Source organism: Danio rerio, chromosome 1 (assembly GCF_052040795.2).
Source record: "Danio rerio strain M-AB ecotype USA chromosome 1, GRCz13ab, whole genome shotgun sequence".
NCBI lineage: Eukaryota > Metazoa > Chordata > Actinopteri > Cypriniformes > Danionidae > Danio > Danio rerio.
In genome coordinates, this window is record NC_141021.1 from 53,055,078 (window position 1) to 53,082,862 (window position 27,785).

Here is a 27,785-nt window from a genome sequence, read left to right on the forward strand (position 1 = left end):
TTTACAACAAAGGTTTTAAAATGACTCTTTATTCGAAGGAAATGAGCCACGTAAATTGACTGTGTAATAAACTGAAATTAGACCCTTCAAACACTGTGGTCGTAGCGGAGGCTGAAATAGTTTCATCTTTGGTTCATGTCTACATGTGCACAGGTGTTTTATAAACGGAGTTTTCCCTGCTTTCGTTTAAAAAAAAAAAAATCACATAAAAACGCACTGGGAGTCATTTTTCAGTGCACGATGAACCAACAGATGGCAATAACGACACTTTTATGCTGAGTTTACACGAAATAGAAAATTACGTTTATTTTGTGAGTGAATAGCATGTAAGTCAAAGCTAATGTGAGAACTTTTTCTGTCCTGTGGTCGAACAATGCGGAATACGCCATATGTTTGACACAAATGTGCGAAATCCACTTTTGGTATGAACCCAGCCTATCAAGGATCATGTTGGCCAATTAGCAACTGCAAATGAGGAGAAAACTCCAGTTGTAGTGTCCAAACGACAGCACTGTACTCAGAGTTTTAGAAAATCTTCACCCTGGCTGATGTTTTCGTAAATTTTTGGTTTTAGTAACCCGATATTGTGAAACTGCGTAGTGATTTTTGTGTGGAAAGGGCCTGACATGCACTGTAAGTGGTTGGCCAATCAGAAAAGACAGGGCTTTGATCTGACCAATCAGAACAGAAAGGCGGGGTCTAGAAAGACGGTATGCTTCAGACACTAAGAAAAGGGCCGAAGTTGCAATAAATATTATGAAGTAATTTAAATGTTGTGTTTTTTTAAAGTAAAATATTGTAAACGAAAAGCAGGAGAAATCTCTAAAACAAAATTAGCAAGCTCTAAAAATTTTATATAGAAATAAATAGTATAAAATGTGAACTTTCAGTTAAAATATAATAATTTCAGACTTAATCTAGCCAATTAAAATGATTCAGTTATTTATTTTAAAAAATGTATCATTGTTATCATTATATTTGTCTGATGTAATAGCGTTCTAACAAATCAACACGACCCACTTTACATCTATTATTTACGTCTCGCAATATGTTCGAATAAAAAAAGAAGGAACTATAAATCAAACTGATCGCATTTGTGGGGAAATAATGTCAGCAATATATTTCATTAAGACCACCGATTTGTACTTATAAGTTCATTTTCATTTCATGTTGACTTTGAAAGCGCAATACATGTTCGCACTTTAGTCAAGAAAGACAAAAAATATGATGTTGGTGTTGTGTGTGTGTCCATATAATATGATCCATAAAGCGAACATGAAATCCCAAATCAGAGCATTTAAGAGAACTTGGAGATGAATCTGAGCTTGATGTAAGCGATGATGAGAAAGATCAACGTCATGACTGTAAGAGCAACATGATTCTGCCACAAACCCCAGGACGAGTAATCGATTCCCTGAAACGTCAGATGCTGCTCTCCTGTGCACCTGCAAAAAACAACAAACAGATTATGTGTATAAAATTTATATATATATATATATATATATATATATATATACACACACACAGTTGAAGTCAGAATTATTAGCCCCCTTTTGATTTTCTTTCTTCTTTTTAAAATATTTCCCAAATGATTTTTAACAGAGCAAGGAAATTTTCACAGTATGTCTGATAATATTTTTTCTTCTGGAAAAAGTCTTATTTGTTTTACTTCGGCTAGAATAAAAACAGTTATTAATTTTTTTTAAATCATTTTTGGGACAAATTCTTTTAGCCCCCATTAAGCTAAGAGTACAGAAGTGTCTTGAAAAATATCTAGTAAAATATTATTTACTGTCATCATGACAGACATAAAATAAATCAGTTATTAGAGATGAGTTATCAAAAGTATTATGATTAGAAATGTGCTGAAACAATCTTCCCTCCATTAAACAGAAATTGGGGAAAAAAATAAACAGGGGTGCTAATAATTCAGGGGGACTAATATTTCTGACTTCAACTGTATATATATATATTTTTTTCTTTTTTTTGCTACGCTGTACAGTGTTCAAACGTGCTAAAACATACAAATAGAAAAACACTGACAAATTGTACAAACAGCTTCAGCTGCGCCAAACCAGCCGATCGACCCGACTTTGAAACACTCCAGTGTCCCTGTATCTGTGCTTACACTCAGCAAACAGTATTGAGTTTAGTAAACCCATAATAATACTAATTCCTTACATTTATATAGCGCTTTTCTGCTGGGGGTGGGGGGTGGGTCTCCTCCTCCACCACCAGTGTGCAGCGTCCACCTTTATAATGCGACGGCAGCTATATTGCGCCAGACCGCACACTACACACCAGCTGATTGGTGGAGAGGAGACAGAGTGATGAAGAGGATGGTTAGGAGGCCATGATGGACAGAGGCCAGTGGGCAAATTTGGCCAGGATATCCCTATCCAATATCCCTTTATATTTTCACTTTCCATTCAGAATGGACCATCGGGTCTCTCGAAAGGCAGTTAAAGTATTAATTAGTGTCACTTTCTCTTCGCTGATAAGATATTCAACCAGGTACACAAAATTCCAGTGCGACTCAGTTGATACTTCCAGGTTTCTTCCCACCGCAGCCTCGATTTTACCGTTTAAAATGGCGGCGGCGTGAAATCAGTCTATACACACCTATATGAGCTCCGAAACAGTGACACAATTTGACCAAGAAGGTCGCTGGTTTGAGCCTCGGCTGTGTCAGTTGGCATTTCTGTGTGGAGTTCGTATGTTCTCCCCCTGTGCAAAGACATGCGCTATAGGTGAATTGGGAGAGATAAATTGTCTGTAGTGTATGAGTGTGAATGAGTCTGTATGGGTGTTTCCCAGTGATGGGTTGCAGCTAAAAGGGCATTCGCTGTGTAAAACGTATGCTGGATGAGATGGTGGTTCAATCGCAGATTAATAAAGGGACTAAGCCGAAAAGAAAATGAATGAAAGATTTGACAGGAATGCTAATAACTCTGACTGCATATACACTAACTGTATATGCACAAAGTAACCCTCTTATTCAAAACCCAAGTGTTCATATTCCATATACATCAGCAAATGTAAATGTAATCCACCTACATGAGGACGTGTGCAGCAGGACTGGCCAGCGATTCAGACACGTTTCCACAAAAGCTCAGGCCCACAAACTCATTGATCTCCAGCGCCTGTTCAAGATATTCATCAAAACATCTCATCAGCTGAAAGCCTGGATGCTCCTACGCAAGAACAGAAGTGGAGGCACTAACCTCGAGGCCGTATCGAGGGATGCTGAGATACTTGAGCCAGGAGAGCCAGTCCATGATGCTCTTCAGATTGACCAGCAGACCAGAGAAGATCTGGAAACACACAGGACGGACAAAAGCAACTCTCAAGTTAAAGTACGAAGGCTGCCACAACATACCTGGGCATAAGATGTGACCTTTGAAAGCCTCCGAAAGCAGATTGAGAGTTATAAAAATCCATCCAAGTTGGTTTAATCAGCAAATAATAATAATATTACAAACATAAACAATATTAGCTGAGCAGCTTACGACGTGCTTGTAAAATGTTGGAGTTGTCAATCTGGCAACCTGCATGTGCCTCATGTCGGAGGGGTTGGGTGAAAAAAAAAAAATATTTGGAATTAGACCGCAATACCTAGTTCAACCACTGGAGACTGCACTTTAATGCCGATTACACAACCGGTGTGCTGACATTATATCCTACCCATCAGCTTAAGCTACCAACACTGTATTTGAATGGTTCTGAGGTTGGGGTTAAGCCTGGTTTATACTTCTGCGTCAAGTGATCTGCGTTACCCACGGCGCATGCAACCTCCGTAGCGGTGCATTTATACTTCTGCACGAAGTCTCTGTTGGTGTGCATTAACACTTTCAAAACGCTAGTTGGCAGTGAGGTGTTAATGCTCCTCTGTGTTGACTTTCTTCGCTGGTGTTTTGTTCTTTTTTTATTATTATTTATTTATTTATTTATTTAATGAAATTATTTATTTTATTTATTTATAATTTTTTTATTTAAAAAAATATTTTTTTATTTTAATTTATTTTTTATTTTATTATTTTTATTTATATATATATTTTTTTTGGTGTTTTCTTCTTTCTGAATGCTTCCTGAACGTACAAGTGGCTCAAACTCGCTCATTTTGAGGCAGGAACTGGCGGATGTGCAACTACTTTAACCATGAGGTAAACACAAAACAAAACTTTCCATCTGGAGCTCCTTCACGGGACCCCACACTTGTCAATCGCTCTATCGGGCTCGCACAGCTATTGGTCCCTAGGGCTATGCGTCGACACGTAGGTTGCGCCGTAGCATACGCGTGCGCTTGATGCAGAAGTATAAATCAGCCTTTAGGGATTAGATAGGTCAGAGCGATGTTACAGCTTCATAACACACTACTCCCCAGAAAAACATAACACTGGCAGCAAAATCTGATGGGTAGCATATTGCGTCATCAAAATGTGCTACCTACTTTTTGAATGGGAGGTAGGACGATCAGACAAGGTAGATTTACTGGCAAAATGCAAAATGCTACACACATACAATGTACGTCTGAACACCATACATTTTGTGTCGTGACAAGATGCGAACTTGCCATCATGAAGATGAAGCTGACGGTCATGAGGATGTTGGCGACGGCCACCACTGATTGGTCAGCTGATATTGCCATGGCCATCGCCGCTGCCGTACAAGACACCAGAATCACCGTCAACATGAAGATGAAGAACGCAGATGCTGTGGGCTTCAAACCTGCAAATCAAAGATCTCAAATCACTGCGCACCCTTGTAGACATTTTTCTCTTTCGATTTATTTAATTGTTGTTTTTTGGCTGTGAGAACGCTATTGCATTAGCTTTGTGGTAATATTTGTTATTGAAATTGTAACATACTCTTTCATAAATCTGCTTTAGGCAGGGTAATAGTTCCTCTTAGGAGCTAAATGTCTCGAAACTCAATATTTCATTCCTGTGCCTTAAAAAAAGGATAAAAACAAAATCTAATATCTAATTAATTTAATTAATTAATTTAATAAATTATTTGTTAAATCAACAATTCTTTTTTGTAAATAGGCTTATTTACGACTCCCCTAGAGTTAAACGATTGAGTTTTACCATTTTTGAATCCATCCAGCCAATCTTTAGGTCTCGCAGGAGCACTTTTAGCTTAGCTTAGCATAGATCATTGAATCGGATTAGACCGTTAGCATCTCGCTCAAAAAATGAGCAAAGAGTTTTGAAAATGTTCCTATTTAAGGCTTGACTTTTCTGTAGTTACACCATGTACTAAAACCAACGGAAAAGCTATTTCCTACACTCTCTATAGACTTGTTGAGGTGTAATAATCGAGGAACTTTGCTGTACCATGGCTGCAGCAGGCGCAGTGATATCACCTAGAAAATAGCAACTTTTCACTTTGCGTCTGTCTTAGTACATGATGTAACGACAGTTGCAAAAGTCAAGCTTTTAATAGAAAAACTATTATATATATATTTTTTTGGAATGAGATGCTAACGGTCTAATCCGATTCAATGATTTATGCTAAGCTAAAAAGTGCACCCGCCAGACCTAGAGATTGGCTGAAGGGATTTAAAAAAAAAATGGTAAAATGAGTGTTTCTTTAACATTTAGACTTCAAAATAATAATAAATAATAATAATGACAAAAATTTTGAACATTTTTAAAAAAAAAATTTTTTTAACTTTGGTCTGTTTTATCTGCAAATTATTCTATTTTGCGTTTGAGGATGCTGGCAAAATAAATATATAACTGATGTAACAATGGTTACATAGAAATGCAGCCATCTGTCCAGATCTACAAATACAAACAGCATATTGTATGCATAACGATGATGTGCATACCTATCATGAAATACACCACGCAGCTGAAGAGAACACTAGGGATTGTGCGCTGGGTGATGATGTCAGACAGGATTTTAGACAGGAAGAAGACAGACACCCTGTAGTATCCACTTGTGTATTCATGACTGCAAAACAACACAAAAGCAGAATGTAATATTCATATCATATATGTATATTTGTTATCAGTTAGTATATACGTGCTTAAGAAGGTCGCTGGTTCGAGTCCCGACTGGGTCAGTTGGCATTTCTATGTGGAGTTTGCATGTTTCGTGTTGGTGTGGGTTTCCTCCGGGTGGTCCGGTTTCCCCCTCATTTCAAACACATGTGCTAGAAGGGAATTGGAGGAACTAAATTGGCCATAGTGTATGAGTGTGTGTATGAATATGAATGTGTATGGGTGTTTTCTAGTACTGGGTTTCCGCTGGAAGGGCATCCGCTGCGTAAAACATATGCTGAAATAGTTGGTGGTTCATTCCGCTGTGGCGACCCCTGATTGATTACGTGACTAAGTCGAACAGTGTGTGTGAATGAGCATGTGTATGGATGTTTCCCAGTACTGGGTTGCAGCTGGAAGGGCATCCGCTGCTTAAAACATATGCTGGAATAGTTGATGGTTCATTCTGCTGTGGCGACCCTTGATTGATTAAGTGACTAAGTCGAAAAGAAAATTAATTAATAAATGTGTGTGTGAGTATGTGTGTGTGTGTGACTGTGAGTGTATGGGTGTTTTCCAGTACTGAGTTGCAGCTGGAAGGGCATCCACTGCTTAAAACATATGCTGAAATAGTTGGTGGTTCATTCCACTGTGGGGACCCCTGATTGATTAAGTGACTAAGTCTAACAGTGTGTGTGAATGAGCATGTGCATACTATGGATGTTTCCCAGTACTGGGTTGCGGCTGGAAAGGCATCTACTGTTGAAAACATATGCTGGAATAGTTATTGGTTCATTCCGCTGTGGCGACCCTTGACTGATTAAGTGACTAAGTCGGACAGTGTGTGTGTGAATGAGCATGTGTATGGATGTTTCCCAGTAATGTGTGTGTGTGTGTGTGTGTGTGTGTGTGTGTGTGTGTGTGTGTGTGTGTGTGTGTGAGAATGTGAGTGTATGAGTGTTTTCCAGCACTGAGTTGCGGTTGGAAGGGCATCAGCTGTGTAAAACATTTGCTGGAATAGTTGGCGGTTCATTCCGCTGTGGTGACCCCTGATAAATAAGGGACTAAGCTGAAGGAAAATGAATGGATATCTCTGTAAAAAGACAAATGGATGTTGAATTGGAGTACGCACATAAACAGCTTGCGTTCTGTGATGAAGAGCTCGGCGGCTGAGAGTGTGCTGAAACACTGATTCGTCGTGATGAAGAACAAAACACCAAACCTGGAAAAAATAAACATAATAATAAATGTGACGTTTGCATGCGATTAACAAAAACAAGCACAAACATGCATCTTACTCTGCAGACAGAAGCAGGATGCAATCTACATTTAACTAACAAGTTATTTTTTATTTATATGTGTGAATTTTGTGTTGGTTTAATATCACTTTAAAGAATAATCTGAAACGATTTTAAAAGAAAAATCTTACGTTTTTTTTTTTTACTCAAATATTAATTTCACAAAATATATGCAAATTTATATTCAAGTTACAGATCTTCTTAAAGTCTTATTTTATTTTAGTATTTAGTATTTTGGCGGTTCATTCCGCTGTGGCAACCCTTGATTAATAAAGAGACTAAGCCGAAAAGAAAATGAATGAATATTTAGTATTTTTTATTTTGGCTTATACAACAGTTCTGTCTGGTTTTTGGATCTGATTGGCTGATGAGATATTAAAGTAACATCAGTACAGCCTCTTCACCCTTGTGTATTACTCCGCCCACACGAGTGGCAAGCAGAGGACTACAGTTTGACAAATATTGCAGCTGTTGGACACCATGATGTATGTTTCAGGCTTTATTTAATTAAGAATGTAGTTGTTTAAATTGCAACTATGAAGTTTATTTATAAGGACAGTGCCCATTTTAAAATATTTATATTTTTGGAGATTTAGCATGTTGGTGACCAGCCTGCCATACTGAGCAGAGCAAAGACAGTTCACGCTCCGCCACAACATGACGACAGAGATCGCATAATAAGTCCTTAGGAAAAAAAACAGAATTTGTTTCAGCGTACGCTTTAAACTATAGCTGAACTAATCAATACAGAACAGTTAAGTGACATTCTAAGTCGATCTCTCTCTTTTGTATGTTGTAGTGCTTTATTTATACCATAGTAATCTGCTAGTGTTTGCTAGCTCTGGCTTTTTCAGAGTTAATTATTGTGATCTCCAGAGAAGCACTGGGAAATCTCTGCAGACTGATGCCATTTCATGCCGGTCAGCCTTATAATTTTAAAATGTGAGCAAAAAAAACCTGTTTTGACTTCACTTTAGACATTACGCTAGAGAATCATTCAAATGCTAGCTCTAAAGCAGGAATTCTCAAACCTTTCAGCCATCGATCCATAAAATAACAACTCCAGTGACTTGCGAGCCCCACTATGCTCGGAGGTGGTTATAAGCATACAAATATTGCACACAGTGGTGCACACACATCAATAGGAACTATATAAACATAAGCACATCGGCAACACTAAAAAGTGCAGCGGTCTTACCCAGTGGTGAAAAGTAACTAATTACAAATACTCAAATGACTGTAATTGAGTAGTTTTCCTCAGGAATTGTAATTTACTAAATAGTTTTATAAATGTGTACTTTTACTCTTCCTTGAGTACATTTTTAGTGCAGTAATTGGTACTTTTACTCCACGCCTTTCCTTAAACCTGCAGTCACTACTTTATTTTTCTTGTCTATCCGCTTGTTAAGTGTGACGTCACGCGAAGCGGCTTCCGGGTCCAAGCGCTCTATTCAACTGAATGGGGAGACTCATGAAATGGTAATAATAAACGTTTACAAAGCGATTTAATGCTTTCGAAACTCACGATCGCAGTATATATAGTATGTCCATGCCTAATATCCGATGGCCAGAAAGTGATCTTTTTTTTTTTTTTTTATAAATTGTAACATTTTTGGTATTTGTTATGCAGATTGTTGTGTACACTATGATTTTATATAAAATTAACTTTAATGTGTGATAGGAATAAAACGTGATCATAAACGAATGATTTCTCCACTCAAATGAATGGCGGACCCGGAAACAGTATTACATACGTCACAAACACGTCACCACTTAACAAGCGGATTGGGATTAGAAAAATCAGTCCCGTGATTTCTGTCCAATCAAATCACACACAGAAGGTAAATCGCCACATAATGAGCTACCTCAAGACATGGGCGCTTTATAATCGCAGAAAACTGTTTGGAAGCATTAAAAGTGTCCAAGAACACGTCCAAAATCGTCACACGCACTGACCCAGAGACTGTTTAGATGCATGTCACTGATGAGAAGATGACGGATGTTTACTGTATGATGACAGAAATTACCTTAAACACCCAGAAGATGCAAGACGTCAACATGATGTTGTACCCCAGTGTCGCTGAGACGCTGCATTTTGTTTGGAAATGAAAATCATGTCGACGTCAGAACTCAAGGTCGGGCCAACGTCCAACATAAACCAACCAAATATCAACAACTAATGATACAGCTTGACGTTGTGAGGACATTAACAGTATGACGTCTATTAGACGTTGGGTTTTGGTTGCCATACCTGATGAATAAATTTCAGTATTTGACATCAATATGACGTTGGTTTAAGATGTTGGCTCGACGTTGGATTTTGGTTACTTTCCAATATAATCTAAAGTCACCTGAATATCAACATCATTTGATGTTGTTATTGGACATCAAAATAACGTTATTCTTAGACGCTGGCTAGACATTGAATTGTGGTCACCTGATATCACAACCTAAATTGAACCTAATATTAATGTCTTATGATGTTGTTTGCATGCTGGACAATAACTAATTGCACTACAGAATGTTACGTTTACACACATCCACAAATTACATGTTAACGCATTAGCTTTTTACAGCGTAATACTACTCACTACTCTTGAGTACTTTTGAAAGGGCTACTTTTTATTCCTACTTTGAGTAAAATTTACAACAGATACTTTTACTCTACATTTTTAGGCAAGTAATGGTACTTTTACTTGAGTATGATTTTTCAGTACTCTTTCCCCCACTGGTCTTACCATATATTTTTTATAATCATTATTCAGTTGTTTAAAATTAATCTCACTTAATGAGAATGGCGAGCACAATGTTTACAGCACGAGACTATTCATGGTATAAATTTGGAGACTTGGAAGCACTTGGAGATCATCCTCCTTGTTCAGTAGTGGCTTTATTTTTAATATATGTAAACATTAAGGTGTTTAATATTGTGGTAACACTTTACAATAAGGTTCATTAGTTAATGCATTTACCAACATGAACTAATCATGAACAACACTTGTACAGCATTTATTAATCATAATTGAACATTTACTAATGCATTATTAACATCCAAGTCCATGCTTGTTAACATTAGTTAATGCACCATGAGTTAACATCAACTAACAATGAACTACTGTATTTTCATTAACCAACATTAACAAATACAGTAGTAGATGTATTGTTCATTGTTTAGTCATGTTAGTAAAAGCATTGATTAACATTAACTAATGAACCTTATTGTAAAGTGTGACCGATATTGTATAGCAAAATGAATCTGCTGCAACTAACGCTATTGCTGTGATGTTAATCTAGCATGATAACACCAGGGGTCACGAATAAATAATAGTTTAATTAAATTTATGACATTTTTGAAAATGTCATACCCCCCCCCCCCCCCTTATTATCTCGCAACCTAAAGTGACATTTGTGAGTTAGCAGCAACGGTTTCTGGTGTTCTGGCGTCAGCTGCAGATGTGAATAAATGGCGGAAGAAAGTAGTCCCTCGTACAAAAGGATTTTTGAGACTTTCTGAGTTTGATTTTCATTTTAATATACACGATTATGCTGTTGAACTGTTGTATAAACGCAATATCAAACTCATAGCAGTGCGATATGGCTGTATATAGTCACGGGTGGGACACTAAGAAACTCAGCCTGTGGCCTCGAGCCAGTGCACGCCTCCCACCAGTGCTCATATACAGCCACATCGCACAGCCACTCGTGTGATATTGCTCATTTATACATTCATATATGCATGCATTTATTTAATCATGAATTTTTTTAATTCATGATGCATGACAGCAGATTAGCAGCAGTTCAAAATCAACAGTATTTAAAATTAAATAGTGATTCAATTTGTTCACCTTTAAGCAAAAATGCTACGCTTCATTATACGCAAATGTGTGAAATGTAAATCAAGCTCTGCCATTCCACTAAAAGTGATCAACTCGCCTGTTTTGTATGCCACTCTGGTCATCCTTGACCCCGTAGAAGATGGCACCAACAATGGCCGCCATCAGAGTCGTGACTGCCAACTGCAAAAAACACAGAATGATCATGACTTAAACAGAACGCTTAATAACTCACCTAAACCATTTCAATATAAATTTCACAGGAACAAGCTTTCCTGAAAGAAAAGAGAAACTCTTGAATGAAACTGTTGAAATAACAACACAAAAGAAGCAGAGGGAATGACTAGCAGCAATAAATCTACAGTGCTCAGCATAATATTTTTCTCCATTTCTCAGTGAATACAGGTGATGTATTTTGGTACATTTAAACAAAACAGATTTATTAAACAGATATATTTATTAAAATAATATTTTAGTCACCAAACATATAGGAAATTGAAAGATAATACAATTAAATTCAAGCTAAATATTGCAAAACAAATTACAACCTACAAAATTTCAACTACATTTTCTTTTTTTTCTTTTTTCCTTTTTTTTTGCTTCTCATGATTTTTCCTCATTTTTAAATTTGTACTTAATATATATATTTTTTTATAACATACACATTTTGCTTTACTAGTTTTTGGACCGTTATCGTAAGTTATTTTGTTAGATAAACTTCAGATTTGGCTTCAGTACTGACTAATCTAATGTATATGCACAAATATAATATTGCTTCCTATTAAAAATATGAATTCAAAAGAGAGATTAGTGAGGGGTGTACGTACGCATATATGCTGAGCACTGTATGTCTGCCCCAATTTCAATCATAGCTCTCATTTTTTGAAAAATAAAAGGCTCTAAATGTAACTATAGGAGTATCTTTTTTGTTTTATACTGTAAACTAATCATGACATTTTATCAGACGAGCTTCTTTTTATGCATAAACATTTTCAAATAACATTTTACCCATGCTTATATTCATTTTCACACAATACACTATTAGCCATTCAATATTTAGTTTGGTTTCTCTAACTAAAATACAATTTTATAACAAGATAATAAATGACCATGTTTTAATTTGTTTTCCCACATTTTCAGTATATAATAAATGCTAAGATTTTACTGAAAGAAATAACTAATAAAGTCAGAGAAACATCAAGAAAATTCAACAATAAAATCTTAACTCCAACGCATTTAAAAAACAATAATAATAACAAACATAATAAACATACCAGAGATTTTAGACATGCTTATATTCCTTGTCAATATTAAAAAATCAAAGATGGTTAAATAACCCAGATTTTTGATTATTTCTTTTTCTTTTCATATTTAAAATAAATTAATCATGTTTTGTAAAAAAAAAAAAAAAAAATATATATATATATATATATATATATATATATATATATATATATATATATATATATATATATATATATATTAGCTTTAAATTTAACTTTTAAAAATAATTTATAATTTCATATTTTAAATATTATTTAAAGACTCTTAACATACAGAAAAAGTTATTTTTAAAAGCCTTAATGAACATGGCTATTAAAATATATATTTTCATATTTAAAATATTTTTTAATAATATTATATTTCAAATTTCTTCATTATTTAAAAACAATCTTAACATACTCAAAAAGTAAGTAAAAATAATAAAAAGCCTTTATTAACATGGCTATTATTTAAAAAAATCTTTTCATATTTAAATTTTTTTTTCATATTTTATGAAAATTTTATTAATTTAATTTTTCAAAAGTTCAATTTAATTAGAAAAATAAATTAAAAATAAATGTTACATAATTTCATTATTTTTTTTTCATTATTTAAAAAACTCTTAACATACTCAAATAGTAAGTGAAAAAAATTAAAGCCTTTATTAACGTGCTGATTATTTAAAAGGTACCTATTTTACCCCTTTTATAAGATGTAAGATGAGCCTTTGGTGTCTCCAGAATGTGTCTGTAAAGTTTCAGCTCAAAATACCCATCGGATTATTTTTCATAGCCTCCAAAATCTGCCCATTTTGCTGTGAGTAGATTATAGCTGTTTGTAGCCTGTGGCTTTAAATGCAAATGAGCTACTTCTCCCCGCCAACAGTTAACCGCCCACGCTATGTCAGATAAACAGCAGTCAGTGACAGAGAAAGGCTCGGATGAAGCTGAAAAACAGCTCATTAGACAAAAGTACCAAGTAGGTTTATTTCATGTATTTGCAGTGGAGTTTATTCAAGCCTTTCTGATATGATGAGTCATGATGAGTCTTTATTACAAACATACACGGTGTCATGAAGTTTTAAACTTATAAAAACTTCAGAGAGTTGTAACAAATATTTTAATAGCCGTTTATTAGCAAAAAAAAATGGTCTGTGGACGTGTGTATACATGTTAATATAGAAACATGGTGCATGTCAATCAATTTGGTGGGCAGGAAAAACCACACTCTTACGTTAGTTTGCAGTGGGCCTCAAAATCACTAGGATTTGGGTCCTATTTTAACGTCAGTAAAAAAGAGAAAGACTTATTATCTTTGTATCAGTCCAATGTGACTGTAGACACACTATCCCTACACACAGTTCTGTCCAAACAGCTTACAAAAGATGATTTTTTTTTTATAGGGGCCCTTTAAAAAACAAAAGATGTTTTAAATTCTGCCATGTTAAATTTTTTGCTTCTTATTTTCCGAGTGCCTTGGACTTATGATTTTGTTTTTGATCTTCATGAATTATCCAAAGAGCACCAACACATTAATTACTCCTGGAGCACTTTTTATTTTGATTTTATATCTAGTAAATTCTTTATTTTTTATAGGTGTCTATTTATAAGCATTGAAAAATCTCAACAAAACAAAACACAGTGCTATAAAAAAAATACTGCCAGCATTTTAATTGAACACACTTTCAACTATTTACTCGACCACCCACCATATGTCAACATGCTGAACACCACATATTGTGATAATTTACTAACAAAACTATAATTGTAAATGTAACCCTGCCATAATTCACTGAAATATAACGCTGCATATTCAGAAGAAGTGACAGCGAGCAACTTTGAAGGTAATCTCCAGTCGTGTGAAGGTCGTTCCCAGGCTAAAAGGCTAAGCAAATACAGCGGAAAGCAGGCCTCGGTCTCCATGTGCTCGGCTTAACTCCGGTCAGCTGACGCTCTGCTGGACACCGCTTCTCTTATGCTTATAAAACTTTGGTTCAAGATGCACAGCCAGAAATGATATCACTTCAGATCTCTGAGGAGGCCGCAAAAATCGGCTTAGCCTTGACCTCCAGAAATGAGCTGAAAGCCCCTTAGAGCAATCAGCTGTAATTAATATTTAAATCAAGGGCTCCTCTGATGGCATTTGCAGCTTAGTGAGCATCTAAAGTCTCTTTTCGAGGGGAGAAATCCGGAGTGGGGTGGAAAACGAACACAGTTGGGGCAACAAATCTTTGTTTGGTGTAATCCATTCTTAAAGACTGAGCCAAGAGGCCCGATCTCATGAAAACATGCCCAGGTTATGAAGGAAAAAAGATCCTTAACATTTGATTTAATTAATGATTTCTCAAGCAAAGAAATATTTCATTTTAGTTTTTGTAATTATTTTAATAACGTACTTATTCATAGTACTTTATAGTAATAAAGTAATGATAAATGTTACCTGAATGCCTGATTATAAATGTACTACAAAAAGTAGAACAAAAAATAGTACCAATTAAGTAGTATATATATATACACACCATTTAAATAGTATTTAATAAGTAAATTAGAATAAATCAATTAAATAGTTTCCAGCATTTCTTTTAATTCATTTTAGAATAACAAATTTGGGAATTTACAAGAATATCCTGGACGAAAACCTTCTCCAGAGTTCTCAGGACCTCAGACTGTGCTGAAGATTTACTTTCCAACAGGTAAAATAAAAAAAAAGGAGTGGCTTCATAACACCTCCGTGACTATTCTTCAATGGCCTAGCCAGAGCCCTGACTTAAACCCAATTAAGCAACTCCGGAGACCTAAAAATGGCTGTCCATAACATTTTTTACCATCTAACCTGAAAGAACTGGAGAGGATCTGCAAGGAGGAATGCCAGAGGACCCCCAAATCCAGGTGTGAAAACTGGTATCATTCCCAAAAAGACTCATGACTGTATTAGATACTGAGCAAATGGGACCTGGTGATGTTTCAGTTTTTTTTTTTTTATAAATCTGCAGAAATGTCAACAATTCTGTGACTGTGGGGTGCTGTGTGTACATTAATGAGGATTAAATGAACTTAAGTGACTTTAGCAAATGGCTGCTGTATAACAAATTGACAATGTATAATAATGTATAAAGCACATTGCTAAAATAATGAGGGAGTGACTTTACAACAACTTCGTGACTGTTCTTGAATTGCCCAGCCAGAGCCCTGACTTAAGCCCAATTGAGCATCTCTGGATTATTCATTATTTAAATCTAAATAATACAAATATTTATTTATATAATAATCTATATAATATTAATAATAATACATTGTATACAGAAGGATGCACAGCACAAATCAATTAAAATTATATTATTTGCAATGATAATAATGCAAACTCTAATTGTTCAATTCTAAATTTTATTATTATCAATTATATTAATACAAATTAATATATTATTATCAATTAAATTAAATATAATTATTTAAAATGTTTTTTATTTGTTTTTATATTTATATTAAACACTTTTATTTATTGAAATATATTATCAATTATATTAATACAAATTATTAATATATTATTAGAAATTAAATACAAATATAATCATTTAAAATGTTTTCATAATTATATTACACCTTTATGTATTAAAATATATTATTATCTATTATAATAATACAAATTATTAATATATTATTATAAATTAAATTAAAATATAATCATTTACGTTTTTTTATAATTGTATTACACCTTTATTTATTAAAATATATTGTTATCAATTATGTTAATACAAGTATTAATATATTATAATAAATTAAATACAAATATAATCATTTAAAATGTTTTTATAATTATATTACACCTTTATTTATTAAATATATTATTATTAATTATATTATTACAAATTATTAATGCATTATTATAAATCAAATATAAATATAATCAATTAAAATGTTTTATATAATTATATTACACCTTTATTTGTTAAAGTATATTATTATCAATTATATTAATACAAATGATTAATTCCTTAGAAGAAATTAGATACAAATATAATGATTTACACTTTTTTATAATTATATTACACCTTTATTAAAATATTTTTATATTGTTTTATACTCATTTCAATGGATAATTCTAATTACAAAGTGTTCTATAAAATCAAAAGATGAATTGAACTATAAAAGAACATATCTATATAATTCTAATATTAAATAATAAACCAAAAAATATAGCATGTCAAGGTTTATTTTGCGAGATAAATAGAACTTGAATAAAAGTGTAAACAGGCACATATATTCATTCATTTTCAATTAGCTTAGTCCCTGATTTATCAGGGGTCGCCACAGCGGAATGAACTACCAACTATTCTGGCATATTTTTTTATGCAGCGATGCCCTTCTAGCCACAACCCAGTGCTGGGAAACACCCATACACTCTCACATTCACACACTCATATACACTAACGGTCTATTTAGTTCATCCAATTCACCAAGAAAGCATGTGTTTAAACTCTGGGGGAAACCGGAGCACCTGGAGGAAACCCACGCTAACCACTGAGCCACCCAGACAGATATATGAATCTTTAAATAAATTTGTAAACATTGCAGTGTTACCTGAGCTACTGAAGTCTGTGGGTTGAGCATGAGATTCCAGAAGGTTCTCCATAAGACCCAGCGGAGCTGCTGGCAGAAGGAGCTGCTGTAGGTGATGCTGTGGCATTCGGCTGCGACGCTGCTGCTGCTGCTGTCTTTGGTCTGGATGATGTGATCCAGCTCTGCTCTGACAGCACGAGCGAAGCTACAGCTTCTGTATTTCTCCATCAGCTGATCTTCCACAGACTGACGACTGACAGCAGACACGTCACACTCCGCATCTGACCAACAGCAAACACCATTCACACTTAACACTGACAACATTAGATTGAGGGCTGAACAATATTGGTAAAATCTGACATTGCTATATTTTGTTTGTCTGTTGTATACAGTTGAAGACAAAATATTAGCCTATTTCTTATTTAAATATTTCCCAAATGTTCAACAGATTTTGTTTTCATATATTAAGTTTTAGTTACGATACTCCCAAAATCATTCCGCATAAATCCGCAGATTGTTAATTTTGAGCGTTATTGAGTGTGTTCTGAAACAACGCTGATTAGTCACTGTGTTCACATCCTCAACCGATATACTGTGATTGGTTGTGAAGGTCATCGGGTTACTACTGAAGACCAATTGGAAACACAGACACAAGGACAGTGGAGCGTTTCAAAGCTGTGTCCATAAGCTGATCTGTCTATGAGCTGACATATGATCCACAGAGGGTGGCACGGTGGTTAGCACTGTGGCCTCACAGCCAGTGGGTCACTGGTTTGAGGCATTTCACTGGCATATCTGTGTGGAGTTTGCATCTTCTCTGGACAGAAATTTAAAATATGGACCAAACGCTCGCAATTTATGTTTAATCATCTTATTTAATCCCGCCTCATTTCGTAGCTCCGTACGACAGTATTTTGTATGCTCAAACGCTAGTGTGACAACGGCATAACACTGATCAGTGTGATTTATGACAAACGGCCTGCACATCCTTTCCTGGTTCAGTGCGAGTATCACAGAAAAGCAGATTTGAATTTAGCGGCTGATTACGCGACGAGCTGAACACTCTAATCACACCGGTGTGATCATACACTCCTGGGACCAGGGGTGTGAATGTATGTGTCAAATGTAAAAGTTAATGCAAAATATCTTATGTGGAGTCTGTGCTCCAGACCAGTAATGGTACAGTGAGTCTTTTGTAAACCATTTTCTACATCTCTGGCCTTTGATGTGCTCCATTTACACACTTTTTACCATAATAATCGCAGTGCTCGTATGCAAGTTTGGAACAGAATTTAGCAGAATGTAAATAAAACCGGTCATATTGTGATTTTTAACCGTTTTAACCTTGTGTGGATATAGAAATGGGAATAAGTACCTCCGTTATTCTGAATCTTCGTCACTGAGCTGCCATTGATGACGTCCAAGAAGAAATCCGCCGGGTTATTATGAGCCTCACAAGCATATCCTGCGATATCGGGAGGAAAAATTAACACGGATGCATTGAAAGACATTAGCATTTTTTTATCTGGTTATTTTTTTTCACCTTTAATTGGGATCATAGAAAAGTGGAGGATACAGAAAGTATAGTAGCAGAGAGAGAGGAAGGGTTGGCAAGGGACCTCAAGCTAGTTAATAAACCCGGGTTACTGTGCTATATGTTGGCACACTTAACCACTAGGCCAGGGGTAACCAAACTTGTTCCTGGAGGGCCGGCGTCTTGCAGATTTTAGCTCCAACCCTAATCAAACACACCTAAACACGCTAAACAATGTCTTGTATACTTGAAACACCCAGGCAGGTGTGTTAAGGCAAGTTGAAGCTAAACCCTTCAGGGCACCGGACCTCCAGGAACAAGATTGGTAACCCCTGCACTAGGCTATTGGCACTGACAAGACATTAGCATTTAATTAAAGACTATATCTAGTTCGGCGGCTTCAGAGAGAAAGATTTTAAGCATGTGGTGTTTTAACCATGAGGTAAATAATGTCACCGATGTTGCTGAAGTAGTCGAGGGCGTCTTGAGCAGGTCCGTGATAGACTTGTTTGCCGTTGGCCAGCAGGGTGAGGCTGTCGAAGAGCCGGTAGATGGAGAAGCGTGGCTGGTGAATAGACATGATGATGGTGCGACCCTGACCCGCCATTCTGGAAAACACACACACACACACTAATAAAACCATGCTGCCATGACGCTAACATGTCACTTGCTAGCATCATGTGTACATATGGTAAAAGCAGATGCTAACATTAGTAGCATGATGCTAACATTTACCATGCCGAAATAATAGCGCTTGTTTGTTTTAACACGGGGGGGCGGCATAGTGGCTCAATGGTTAGCACTGTCGCCTCACAGCAAGAAGGTCGCTGTTTTGAGTCCTGGCTGGGACAGTTGGCATTTCTGTGTGGAGTTTGCATGCCCTCCCTTTGTTGGCGTTTTTTATACTCCAGGCACTCCGGTTTTCCCCACAGTCAAAATACATGTGCTACAGGTGAATTAGGTACACAAAATTGGCCATAGTGTATTAGTGGGTGTTTCCCATTACTGGGTTGCAGCTGGATGGGCATCTGCTGCGTAAAACATATGCTGAAATAGTTGGCGGTTCATCCCGCTGTCACACCCCCTGATATTTAAGGAACTAAGCTGAATGAATGCATGTATTTCCAGTGAGCGCATGTGTTGTATATGCAGACCTCTTGAGCAGCAGCAGCACAGAATGAGCTGTACTAGCGTCCAAACCGGTGGTGGGTTCATCCAAAAAGAGCACAGAGGGGTCAATGATCAGCTCCATCCCGATGCTGGTCCTCTTCCTCTCTCCACCCGAGATCCCCCTGATTATTTGAGTGCCCACCTGCAGACATACAAGTCAAAGACACTGAATGAACGAATCATTTCCCTGAATGACTCATCAGGGGCTTGCTGCCATCTATTGGCTATTGCGTTATTTATCCAGAAATCCAGTTTGAGATCTATGAAATAAAATGTTCACCTTGGAATCTGCGACTTTGTTGAGGCCCAGCTCGGAGATGAGATGGTTGACTCTTGCCTCCTTTTCTCTGGGACTGACATGAGAAGACAAACGCAGAGCAGCTGAGAAACTCAGGTTCTCTCTCACCGTTAGAGTGCCCATTACAATGTCATCCTGAACACACACACATACATACACAAATTGGATAAAACAATCAGTAAGTTAACCTATGGCCATTGACTCCCACAGTATTTATATTTCCTTAAAAAAAAGTCAGTGGCTACCAGTTTCAAACATTCTTTAAAATATCTTCTTTTGAAGACAATTTGAAGAATGTTGGAAACCAGTAGCCACTGACTCCCACAGGATTTATTTTCCCTGTATAAAGTCAATGGCTACCAGTTTCCAACATTCTTCAAAGTATCTTCTTTTAAATACATTTTGAAGAATGTTGGAAACCAGTAGCCATTGACTCCCACAGTATTTTATTTTCCTCCAAAACGCCAATGGCGACCAGTTTTAAACATTCTTCAAAGTATCTTCTTTTAAATACATTTTGAAGAATGTTGGAAACCAGTAGCCACTGACTCCCACAGTATTTGATTTTTTCCAAAAAGTGAATGGCTACCAGTTTCCAACATTCTTCAAAATATCTTCTTTCGAATACATTTTGAAGAATGTTGGAAACCAGAAGTCATTGACTCCCACAGTATTTCTTTCCTCAAAAACATCAATGGCCACCAGTTTTAAACATTCTTCAAAGTATCTTCTTTTAAATAAATTTTGAAGAATGTTGGAAACCAGTAGCCATTGACTCCCACAGTATTTGATTTTCCTCCAAAATGTCAATAACCACCAGTTTAAAACTTTCTTCAAAGTATCTTCCTTTGAAGACATTTTGAAGAATGTTGGAAACCAGTGGCCATTGACTCCCACAGTATTTCTCTTTCCTCAAAAAAAGTCAATATCAACCAGTTTCAAACATTCTTCAAAATATCTTCTGAGTAAATCTTGAAGAATGTTAGAAACCAGTAGACATTGACTCCCACAGTATTTGTTTTGCCTCAAAAAAGTCAATGGCATTTTGTCTTTCTTTGAAGACAATTTGAAGAATGTTGGACACCAGTAGCCGTTGACTCCCACAGTATTTGAATTCCTCCATAGAATTATTGTCTATCAGTTTCAAACATTCTTTAAAGTATCTACTTTTTAATACATTTTAAAGACTGTTGTAAACCAGTAGCCATTGACACCCACAGTATTTGTTTTCCTCCATAAAATTAATAGCTACCAGTTTCAAACATTCTTCAAAATATCTTCTTTTATGTTCAACAGAAGAAAGAAACCTGGAGACACATGATGGTGAACTATCCCTTTAACCCTATTCTACTGCAGTGTCTTGCATTAGGCATCAGAAAGATTTCGCACCTGGACAACGTAGCCAGAAAGACATTTGAAATTGGCCGGCTGTAGGGCTCCGTTGACGAGAACTTCACCAGAAAGACCAGCGGGATCCTTCCTGCCAGCAAGGACGTCCAAAAACCTGAGAGAGAGAAAAACAAAAGCACATTACAGGAGGAAGCTGTCAGGAAAGATACTCTAAAAGCTTGTCAAACACCAAAACAATAATCTCCTCCTCAATCTGGAGTCGTCGAATATGTACTCACGAAGATTTGCCACTTCCCGTAGGACCCAAAATAGCATTTAAACCAGGTCTCATGATCCCACTGAAAAAGAGAGATAGAAATGAGATTATGTTCATGTCACTTGCTATGGAATTTGCCAGGCCTGAAAGAAAAAAATAAAACATGTTTACGATCAACACTGATATTAGAGTTTCAAGAGAGTCAATCAGGATAAAATCAGACTCCTGGTGAATCGTCTTAATGGTTATATATAGTTAAAACCAGGTTAAAACTGCTTCAGATTGCCATTGTATTTGGTCATGATCACACTTGACTGGATTTAACCCTGGTGGGTTTGCAAGCCAAGAGATTAGAGTCACAAACCCATTCATAATATCATATAATTGACACTAACTCTGTAGAGGGAATGTCCAAAGGAACTATGCACTTGGTTGTGGGAAACGTCAAGCTCTTTTAAAGACTTTACAAGAAGCACAGTTCTGTTGTTCTGGTGAACACATGAAATGCAGAACATGTCAAATTAAAGGTTTCATACAGACTGCCGCATCAGAATCTACAGATTCAATAGAGAATAGCTAAAGGGCCCCTATTATGGTCACATTAGAGTTTGTGCATGCAAAATACTGTCAAACGGAGCTGCGAAAAGGGGCGAGATTAAACAAGATGATTAGACATTTAAAAAAAGCGACCGATTGGTCCATGAAATATTACTTCTAACTTTCAAGGCACTTCATAATCTCGCTCCTCAATATCTCACTGAACTTCTCCATATTTACACCCCTTCTTGTACCCTTAGGTCAGCCAACAACTTCACCCTGGCACCACCTCGCACTCGACTGAGCAAAATGGGAGACAGATCTTTTAGCTCTATGGCTCCTAGGCTATGGAACTCACTTCCAGTAGATCTTAGGAGCAGTGACAGTCTTCACAATTTTAAATCACGTCTAAAGACCCATCTTTTTAAGCAGGCTTTTACTTAACAATTTTTTTATCATGTTTTTATTATGTTCTTTTATATTCGCTATTGCGTTTTAACTTGTCTGGTCAATGAGTGTTTTTAGTTTTATGTTTAAGTTGTTTAGCATGTCTGCTGATGCTTACTGTAAGGCGACCTTGGGTGTCCAGAAAGGCGCCATTTATAAATAAAATGAATTATTATTATTATTAAGATTTACATTTCTGTCCAGAGAGGTCATGATTTGATCTTCATGATTTGATTGTCTCACGCAATTATGTGATGCGATTTCGCTGGTCAGAGTTCACCAACATTTGTCACGTACATTCACACCCCTGGTCCCAGGAGCGTATGATCACACCGGTGTGATTAGAGTGTTCAGCTCGTCACGTAATCAGCCGCTAAATTCAAATCTGCTTTTCTGTGATACACTGAACTAGGAAAGGATGTGCAGGCCGTTTGTCATAAATCACACTAATCGGTGTTATGCCGTTGTCACACTATGCAAAATACTGTCATACGGAGCTTTGAAATGAGGCGAGATTAAAGTAGATGATTAAACATAAATTGCAAGCGTTTGGTCCATATTTTAAATTTCTGTCCAGAGAGGTCATGTTTTGGTCTTTGATTGGTCTCACGCAATCACTTGATGCGATTTCGCTGGTCAGAGTTCACCAAGCTTGAACTTTCCAAAGCGGCGAACTGCGAAACTTGTCGCACGAGCTTGCGTTTCAGGTCTGTCGCATTCGCATGCGTATGAATGGAAATCTATGGGGGTAAAGTCTGTGACCCTGCGACCCGGATAAGCGGTAGAAAATGAATGAATGAATTATTATTATTAACATAAATATATATTACTATTAATATATATTTAATATATTCGCATGGTTGTCCAAATTTGTATCCTGTGACTTGTTTTATAACAGACGTGTGCCCATACAGGAGGATCTAGCGAGACTCAATGATGTTTCTGCCATAGAATGTAAAATAAACCTTCACAGTTAACCACTTAAACTCTGCTGCTATTTGGGGATTTCCGCCTGGATTTTGCCTACCCAAATTTAAAAGCTTCCCAAATCCACATACAGAGGTGTAAAAGCAAAAATTTGGTATAATTTTAAAGAAAACCCTTTGAAATTTCATAAAACACTATTGAAAGTGTTTAAAATAGCTGTATATGTCGTCTGTGTTATAATTAACACCTAAAAAAAGAGGCGCTTTTTGTATTTCTTTTTTTATAAACACAAATTTGAAAGTGTATCTTTTAGGTTCTGTGTGGTCTAGCGTGCTGTAATTATTTTGGTGGTTCCTGCACATGTCTGTAATGATAGGAAAAAAGAAAAAGGTCTATACCATAATCTATGCAAAAGTTATTGTATTCCAACTGATGAGAGGTGCTGTACAAGCCACAGGGGTCGATCATTGTTTTCATATTTCACTCTTCTTTTGTTTGATCATACATAATTCACTGTGTTTGGAGCACGTCAGACATATAAAAGGATTACTTATGCACATCACCTCAAAAACAGAGGAGAATGCCCCTGAAGGGCACAGCATAAGGTAAGAGATGACAGCTGTCTGTGCTATCTGGGGCTGCTTATTGATCATGAATGTTTTGTTTACATTTCTGCGCCATGGAAACACGGCGATTCATTCAACAACTGTTTTGCATATGAATATATTTCAGTAAAAAGAATGCTAGAACTGTATGAGCACCGGCAAGAGCTTTCATTTGACCTATAACTTGTACATGTGTCATATAAAAAAATATGAAAATGAACCAATGTAAAATACCTAGCTCGGTGTCTAAAATACTGTGTATTTAAGTGTAAATAACTTTTATACAGTAGAATAAAAACCAAAGTGATGCATATGTGCATAAAATAGAGATTCTACACTTTCAAACGACACCACTTACGGGGGTATGGTGCATCGCTAGCCCTTTAAATCTGAAGCGAAAGTCGATGACGTCACAGACCCGGTACCGGGTCCGCAGAGTTTAAGTGGTACATAAATTAGGGGGAAAAATAAACAGGGCGGCTAATAATTCTGACGTCAACTGTATATACATATTTGTTAATAAATAAAGGTTTAATGAGCATTTCATACAAACATTTTAGAGAAAATGTCAGACAGGTGAGCCTTCAAAAATTGATCGGAAAAAAAGTGGGCCCCAAAATGAAAAGGTTGAGAAGGTTGAGAACCCCTGCTTTAATGCACGCCTGCATTGGGCTCACACATACAGTTGAAGTCAGAATTATTAGCCCCCCTCCATCATTAGCCCCCCTGTTTATTTTTGTCCCCTATTTCTGTTTTACGGAGAGCACATTTTTTCTCAACACATTTATAAATATAATAGTTTTAAAAACTCATTTCTAATAACTGATTTATTTTATCTTTGACTGTCTTGATGACAGTAAATAATATTTGACTAGATATTTTTCAAGACACTTGTACACAGCTTTAAGTGACATTTAAAGACTTAACTAGGTTAATTGGGTTAACTAGACAGGTTAGAGTTAGGGTTAAATATAGCTTAAAGGAGCTAATCATTTTGACCTTAAATGATTTTAAAACATTAAAAACGGCTTTTATTCTAGTCGAAATAAAACAAATAAGACTTTCTCCAGAAGAAAAAATATTATCAGAAGATTTCCTTGCTCTGTTAAACATCATTTGGGAAATATATCACAGTCGACCAATTGCAACAGACTGCAGCGCAGATCTGCATTGTGCTAAAGAGGGGTTTGGGAACAAATGAATCATTGAACGAATCATATTGGAGCCGTTTAAATCCATTTTAAATCCCTCCACTAACTAGACTCACTTGAGGTCCAGCAGGATCTCCTTCTGGACTGTTGTTCTCCTGCAAACGGGTCCGGTTTTCTGCTCCACTCTATAGCGGATGCTGTGGAAACTGACCGTGGCTCCGTGCTGCTTCTTCATGGGCTCCATGATGATGATCTTTGACCCGTTCTGCCCATTCCTGCCAGTCTCCTCAGAGATTTGATCATGCTCAAAGACAGCATTGTCAGGCATCTTCTGTCAGCTTTTTCCTCCCTAGAAAATACTAAATATGAGTAATAGAAGTGTGCATGATTTGAATCAGAACTATTTACAAATGAGCGCAGGTTTAATTTTTATGTATTGCGTCACGCTGATAAACTAGCAAATCCATTTGGGCCACTATGTGGACTCATAAGTGTGCTGGTCTGAAAAGGAGGTGTGCTAAAGCGTATTGCTTGCATATTGTTAATTTGAGGCAACTGAAATAGACAGGGCGACGTAGTGGCGCAGTAGGTAGTGCTGTCGCTTCACAGCAAGAAGGTCGCTGGATCGAGCCTCGGCTCAGTTGGCGTTTCTGTGTGGAGTTTGCATGTTCTCCCTGCGTCCAAAGACATGCGGTACAGGTGAATTAAGTAGGCTAAATTGTCTGTAGTGTATGAGTGTGTGTGTTAATGAGTGTGTGTGGATGTTTCCCAGAGATGGCTTGCGGCTGGAAGGGCATCCGCTGCGTAAAAACGTGCTGGATAAGTTGGCGGTTCATTCCGCTGTGGCGACCCCGGATTAATAAAGGGACTAAGCCGACAAGAAAATGAATGAATGAACTAGACAGCACCATTGACCATCTTAAAGCTGAAAGTCAATGGCAGTTTTTGTCATTTAAAGAGCACTTTAGTCAGTTAGTTATGCACCTATTCGCAGGTACAAACACACACACATTGCTTTCATCTTTACATATAAAAACAATTAAAATATTATAATGTTAAAAAATATAATATTTTCTAGGCTATGTAAATATAACAACCACTACCTCCATGCCTTCTTCAACTTAGGGGGCTTTGTAATCCTGCTAGTCATTTGCATCATGTTAACATTAGTATTTCTTATTATATGCATATTTATATTTGTTTCAATATAAACAAGTTTAGATTTGTCCACCTGTCGGGTTTTGGAGACGTATGCATCACTATATGGGGCATAGGAATAGGATGCGTGTTTGGAAATAACTCAGTTTTTTGACCACACTTCATTATTATTGTTCATTTATTCATTTGCTGAACTTAGAACTGAATTTAGAAAATAAAAATTGATCCCACTGAAAAGGCAGTTTAAGATTTTTATAGAGTATAATTTGATGCAGACTACAAAATGGGGAGTCTAGATATTGACCCACGTGTACATTAACAATACTTAAGCCCTTTAACAGGCATCATAACCACCTGGTTGACTTTTTATGCAGAGGTTATCATTATTATTTGATAATAATTAGTTGTGGCAGCTTATTGCACTGAAAAAAAATGCTCACCTTAGATTTTTCATCTTGTTTCTAGTCCAAAAATCTAAAAATTCTTATATCATGAAGCACTTTCTAGGTAAGCTACACATAATGTCTTGTTTTGAGAAATAATATACCAAAATGAAGCCTGTTTTTCTTTAAAACAAGCAAAATAATCTGCCAACGGGCTAAGCAAAATAATCTTATTTTCCTTCTGACATGACATTAATTTTGACTCATTATTTCTTAAAACCAGACAATATGTTTTGCTTGTCTAGAAAACGTTTCTTGATTTAAGAATTTTTAGATATTTGGACCAGAAATACATAAAAGAAAAGCTTTTTTTTTTTTTTTTGCAAAAATAGAAGATAGAAAATATTTTCAAGGAGTGCACCTTAAAGGGTTAAAACCAAATAATGTCATGTCAAATAATTATTTTAAGAAATAACTAGATTACAAATAAAATATAAAGATTAAGCAGAAGAATTCAACATTGCACAGAAAAGAATTCAAACAATATTAGTAAAAGATGCTTACCGGACACACGCTGCTGCAAAGACCGATGGACGTCTCCAAAAGTTGAAGGTCTTCTCAGGAGGATCAGGTGGAGGAAAAAAAGTGAATCTGACTGTGCGGCGAAGCAGAGATCTTATATAGACGGAGCAGAGGGAGGGATTCTGGGCACACAAATCACTGCTTAAAGCTCCACTCAACATTTCCTGCATTACATTAACCGAGACACAATAAAAAAAACAGGTTAAATCTAACACAAAATTCCTGGACATTCTGTCAACACTCGAGTTTACAGGCTAAGATATGCAAACGTATGCTTTCAAATGACATTTATCACCACAATTGATGACATACTGTTTGTAAAGCACAGTAAAATATATATAGTATACACTTACTGGCCACTTTATTAGGTACACCTTTCCAACTGCTCTGGATTTAAGTGACTTTAAATGTGGCAGGGTTGTTGGTGTCAGACGGCTGGTGTGAGTA

General features: G+C 36.3%; 1 protein-coding gene across 2 annotated transcripts; it reads right to left on the minus strand.

Moving 5' to 3' along the window:
* abcg2d (ATP binding cassette subfamily G member 2 (JR blood group)) lies at positions 1–27,409 on the minus strand. Of its 2 annotated transcripts, XM_087236336.1 has the most exons (16): positions 27,321–27,409; positions 25,332–25,564; positions 21,571–21,630; positions 21,332–21,446; positions 19,925–20,077; positions 19,629–19,786; positions 18,931–19,082; positions 18,316–18,405; positions 16,962–17,221; positions 11,222–11,304; positions 7,123–7,212; positions 5,837–5,961; positions 4,574–4,728; positions 3,225–3,314; positions 3,058–3,143; positions 1–1,445 (listed from the first exon to the last, which is right to left on the minus strand). In XM_087236336.1, the coding sequence occupies exons 2-16, from the start codon at positions 25,541–25,543 to the stop codon at positions 1,298–1,300; spliced, it is 1,977 nt and encodes a 658-aa protein (XP_087092462.1). In that variant the 5' UTR covers positions 25,544–25,564; positions 27,321–27,409; the 3' UTR covers positions 1–1,297. The 2 variants fall into 2 exon arrangements, with proteins under 2 accessions (XP_087092462.1, NP_001036237.1); NM_001042772.1 differs by lacking the exons at positions 1–1,445; positions 7,123–7,212; positions 27,321–27,409 and having other exon boundaries at positions 3,054–3,194; positions 4,544–4,728; positions 11,204–11,304; positions 25,332–25,543.
* Between the last annotated feature and the right edge of the window lie 376 nt (positions 27,410–27,785).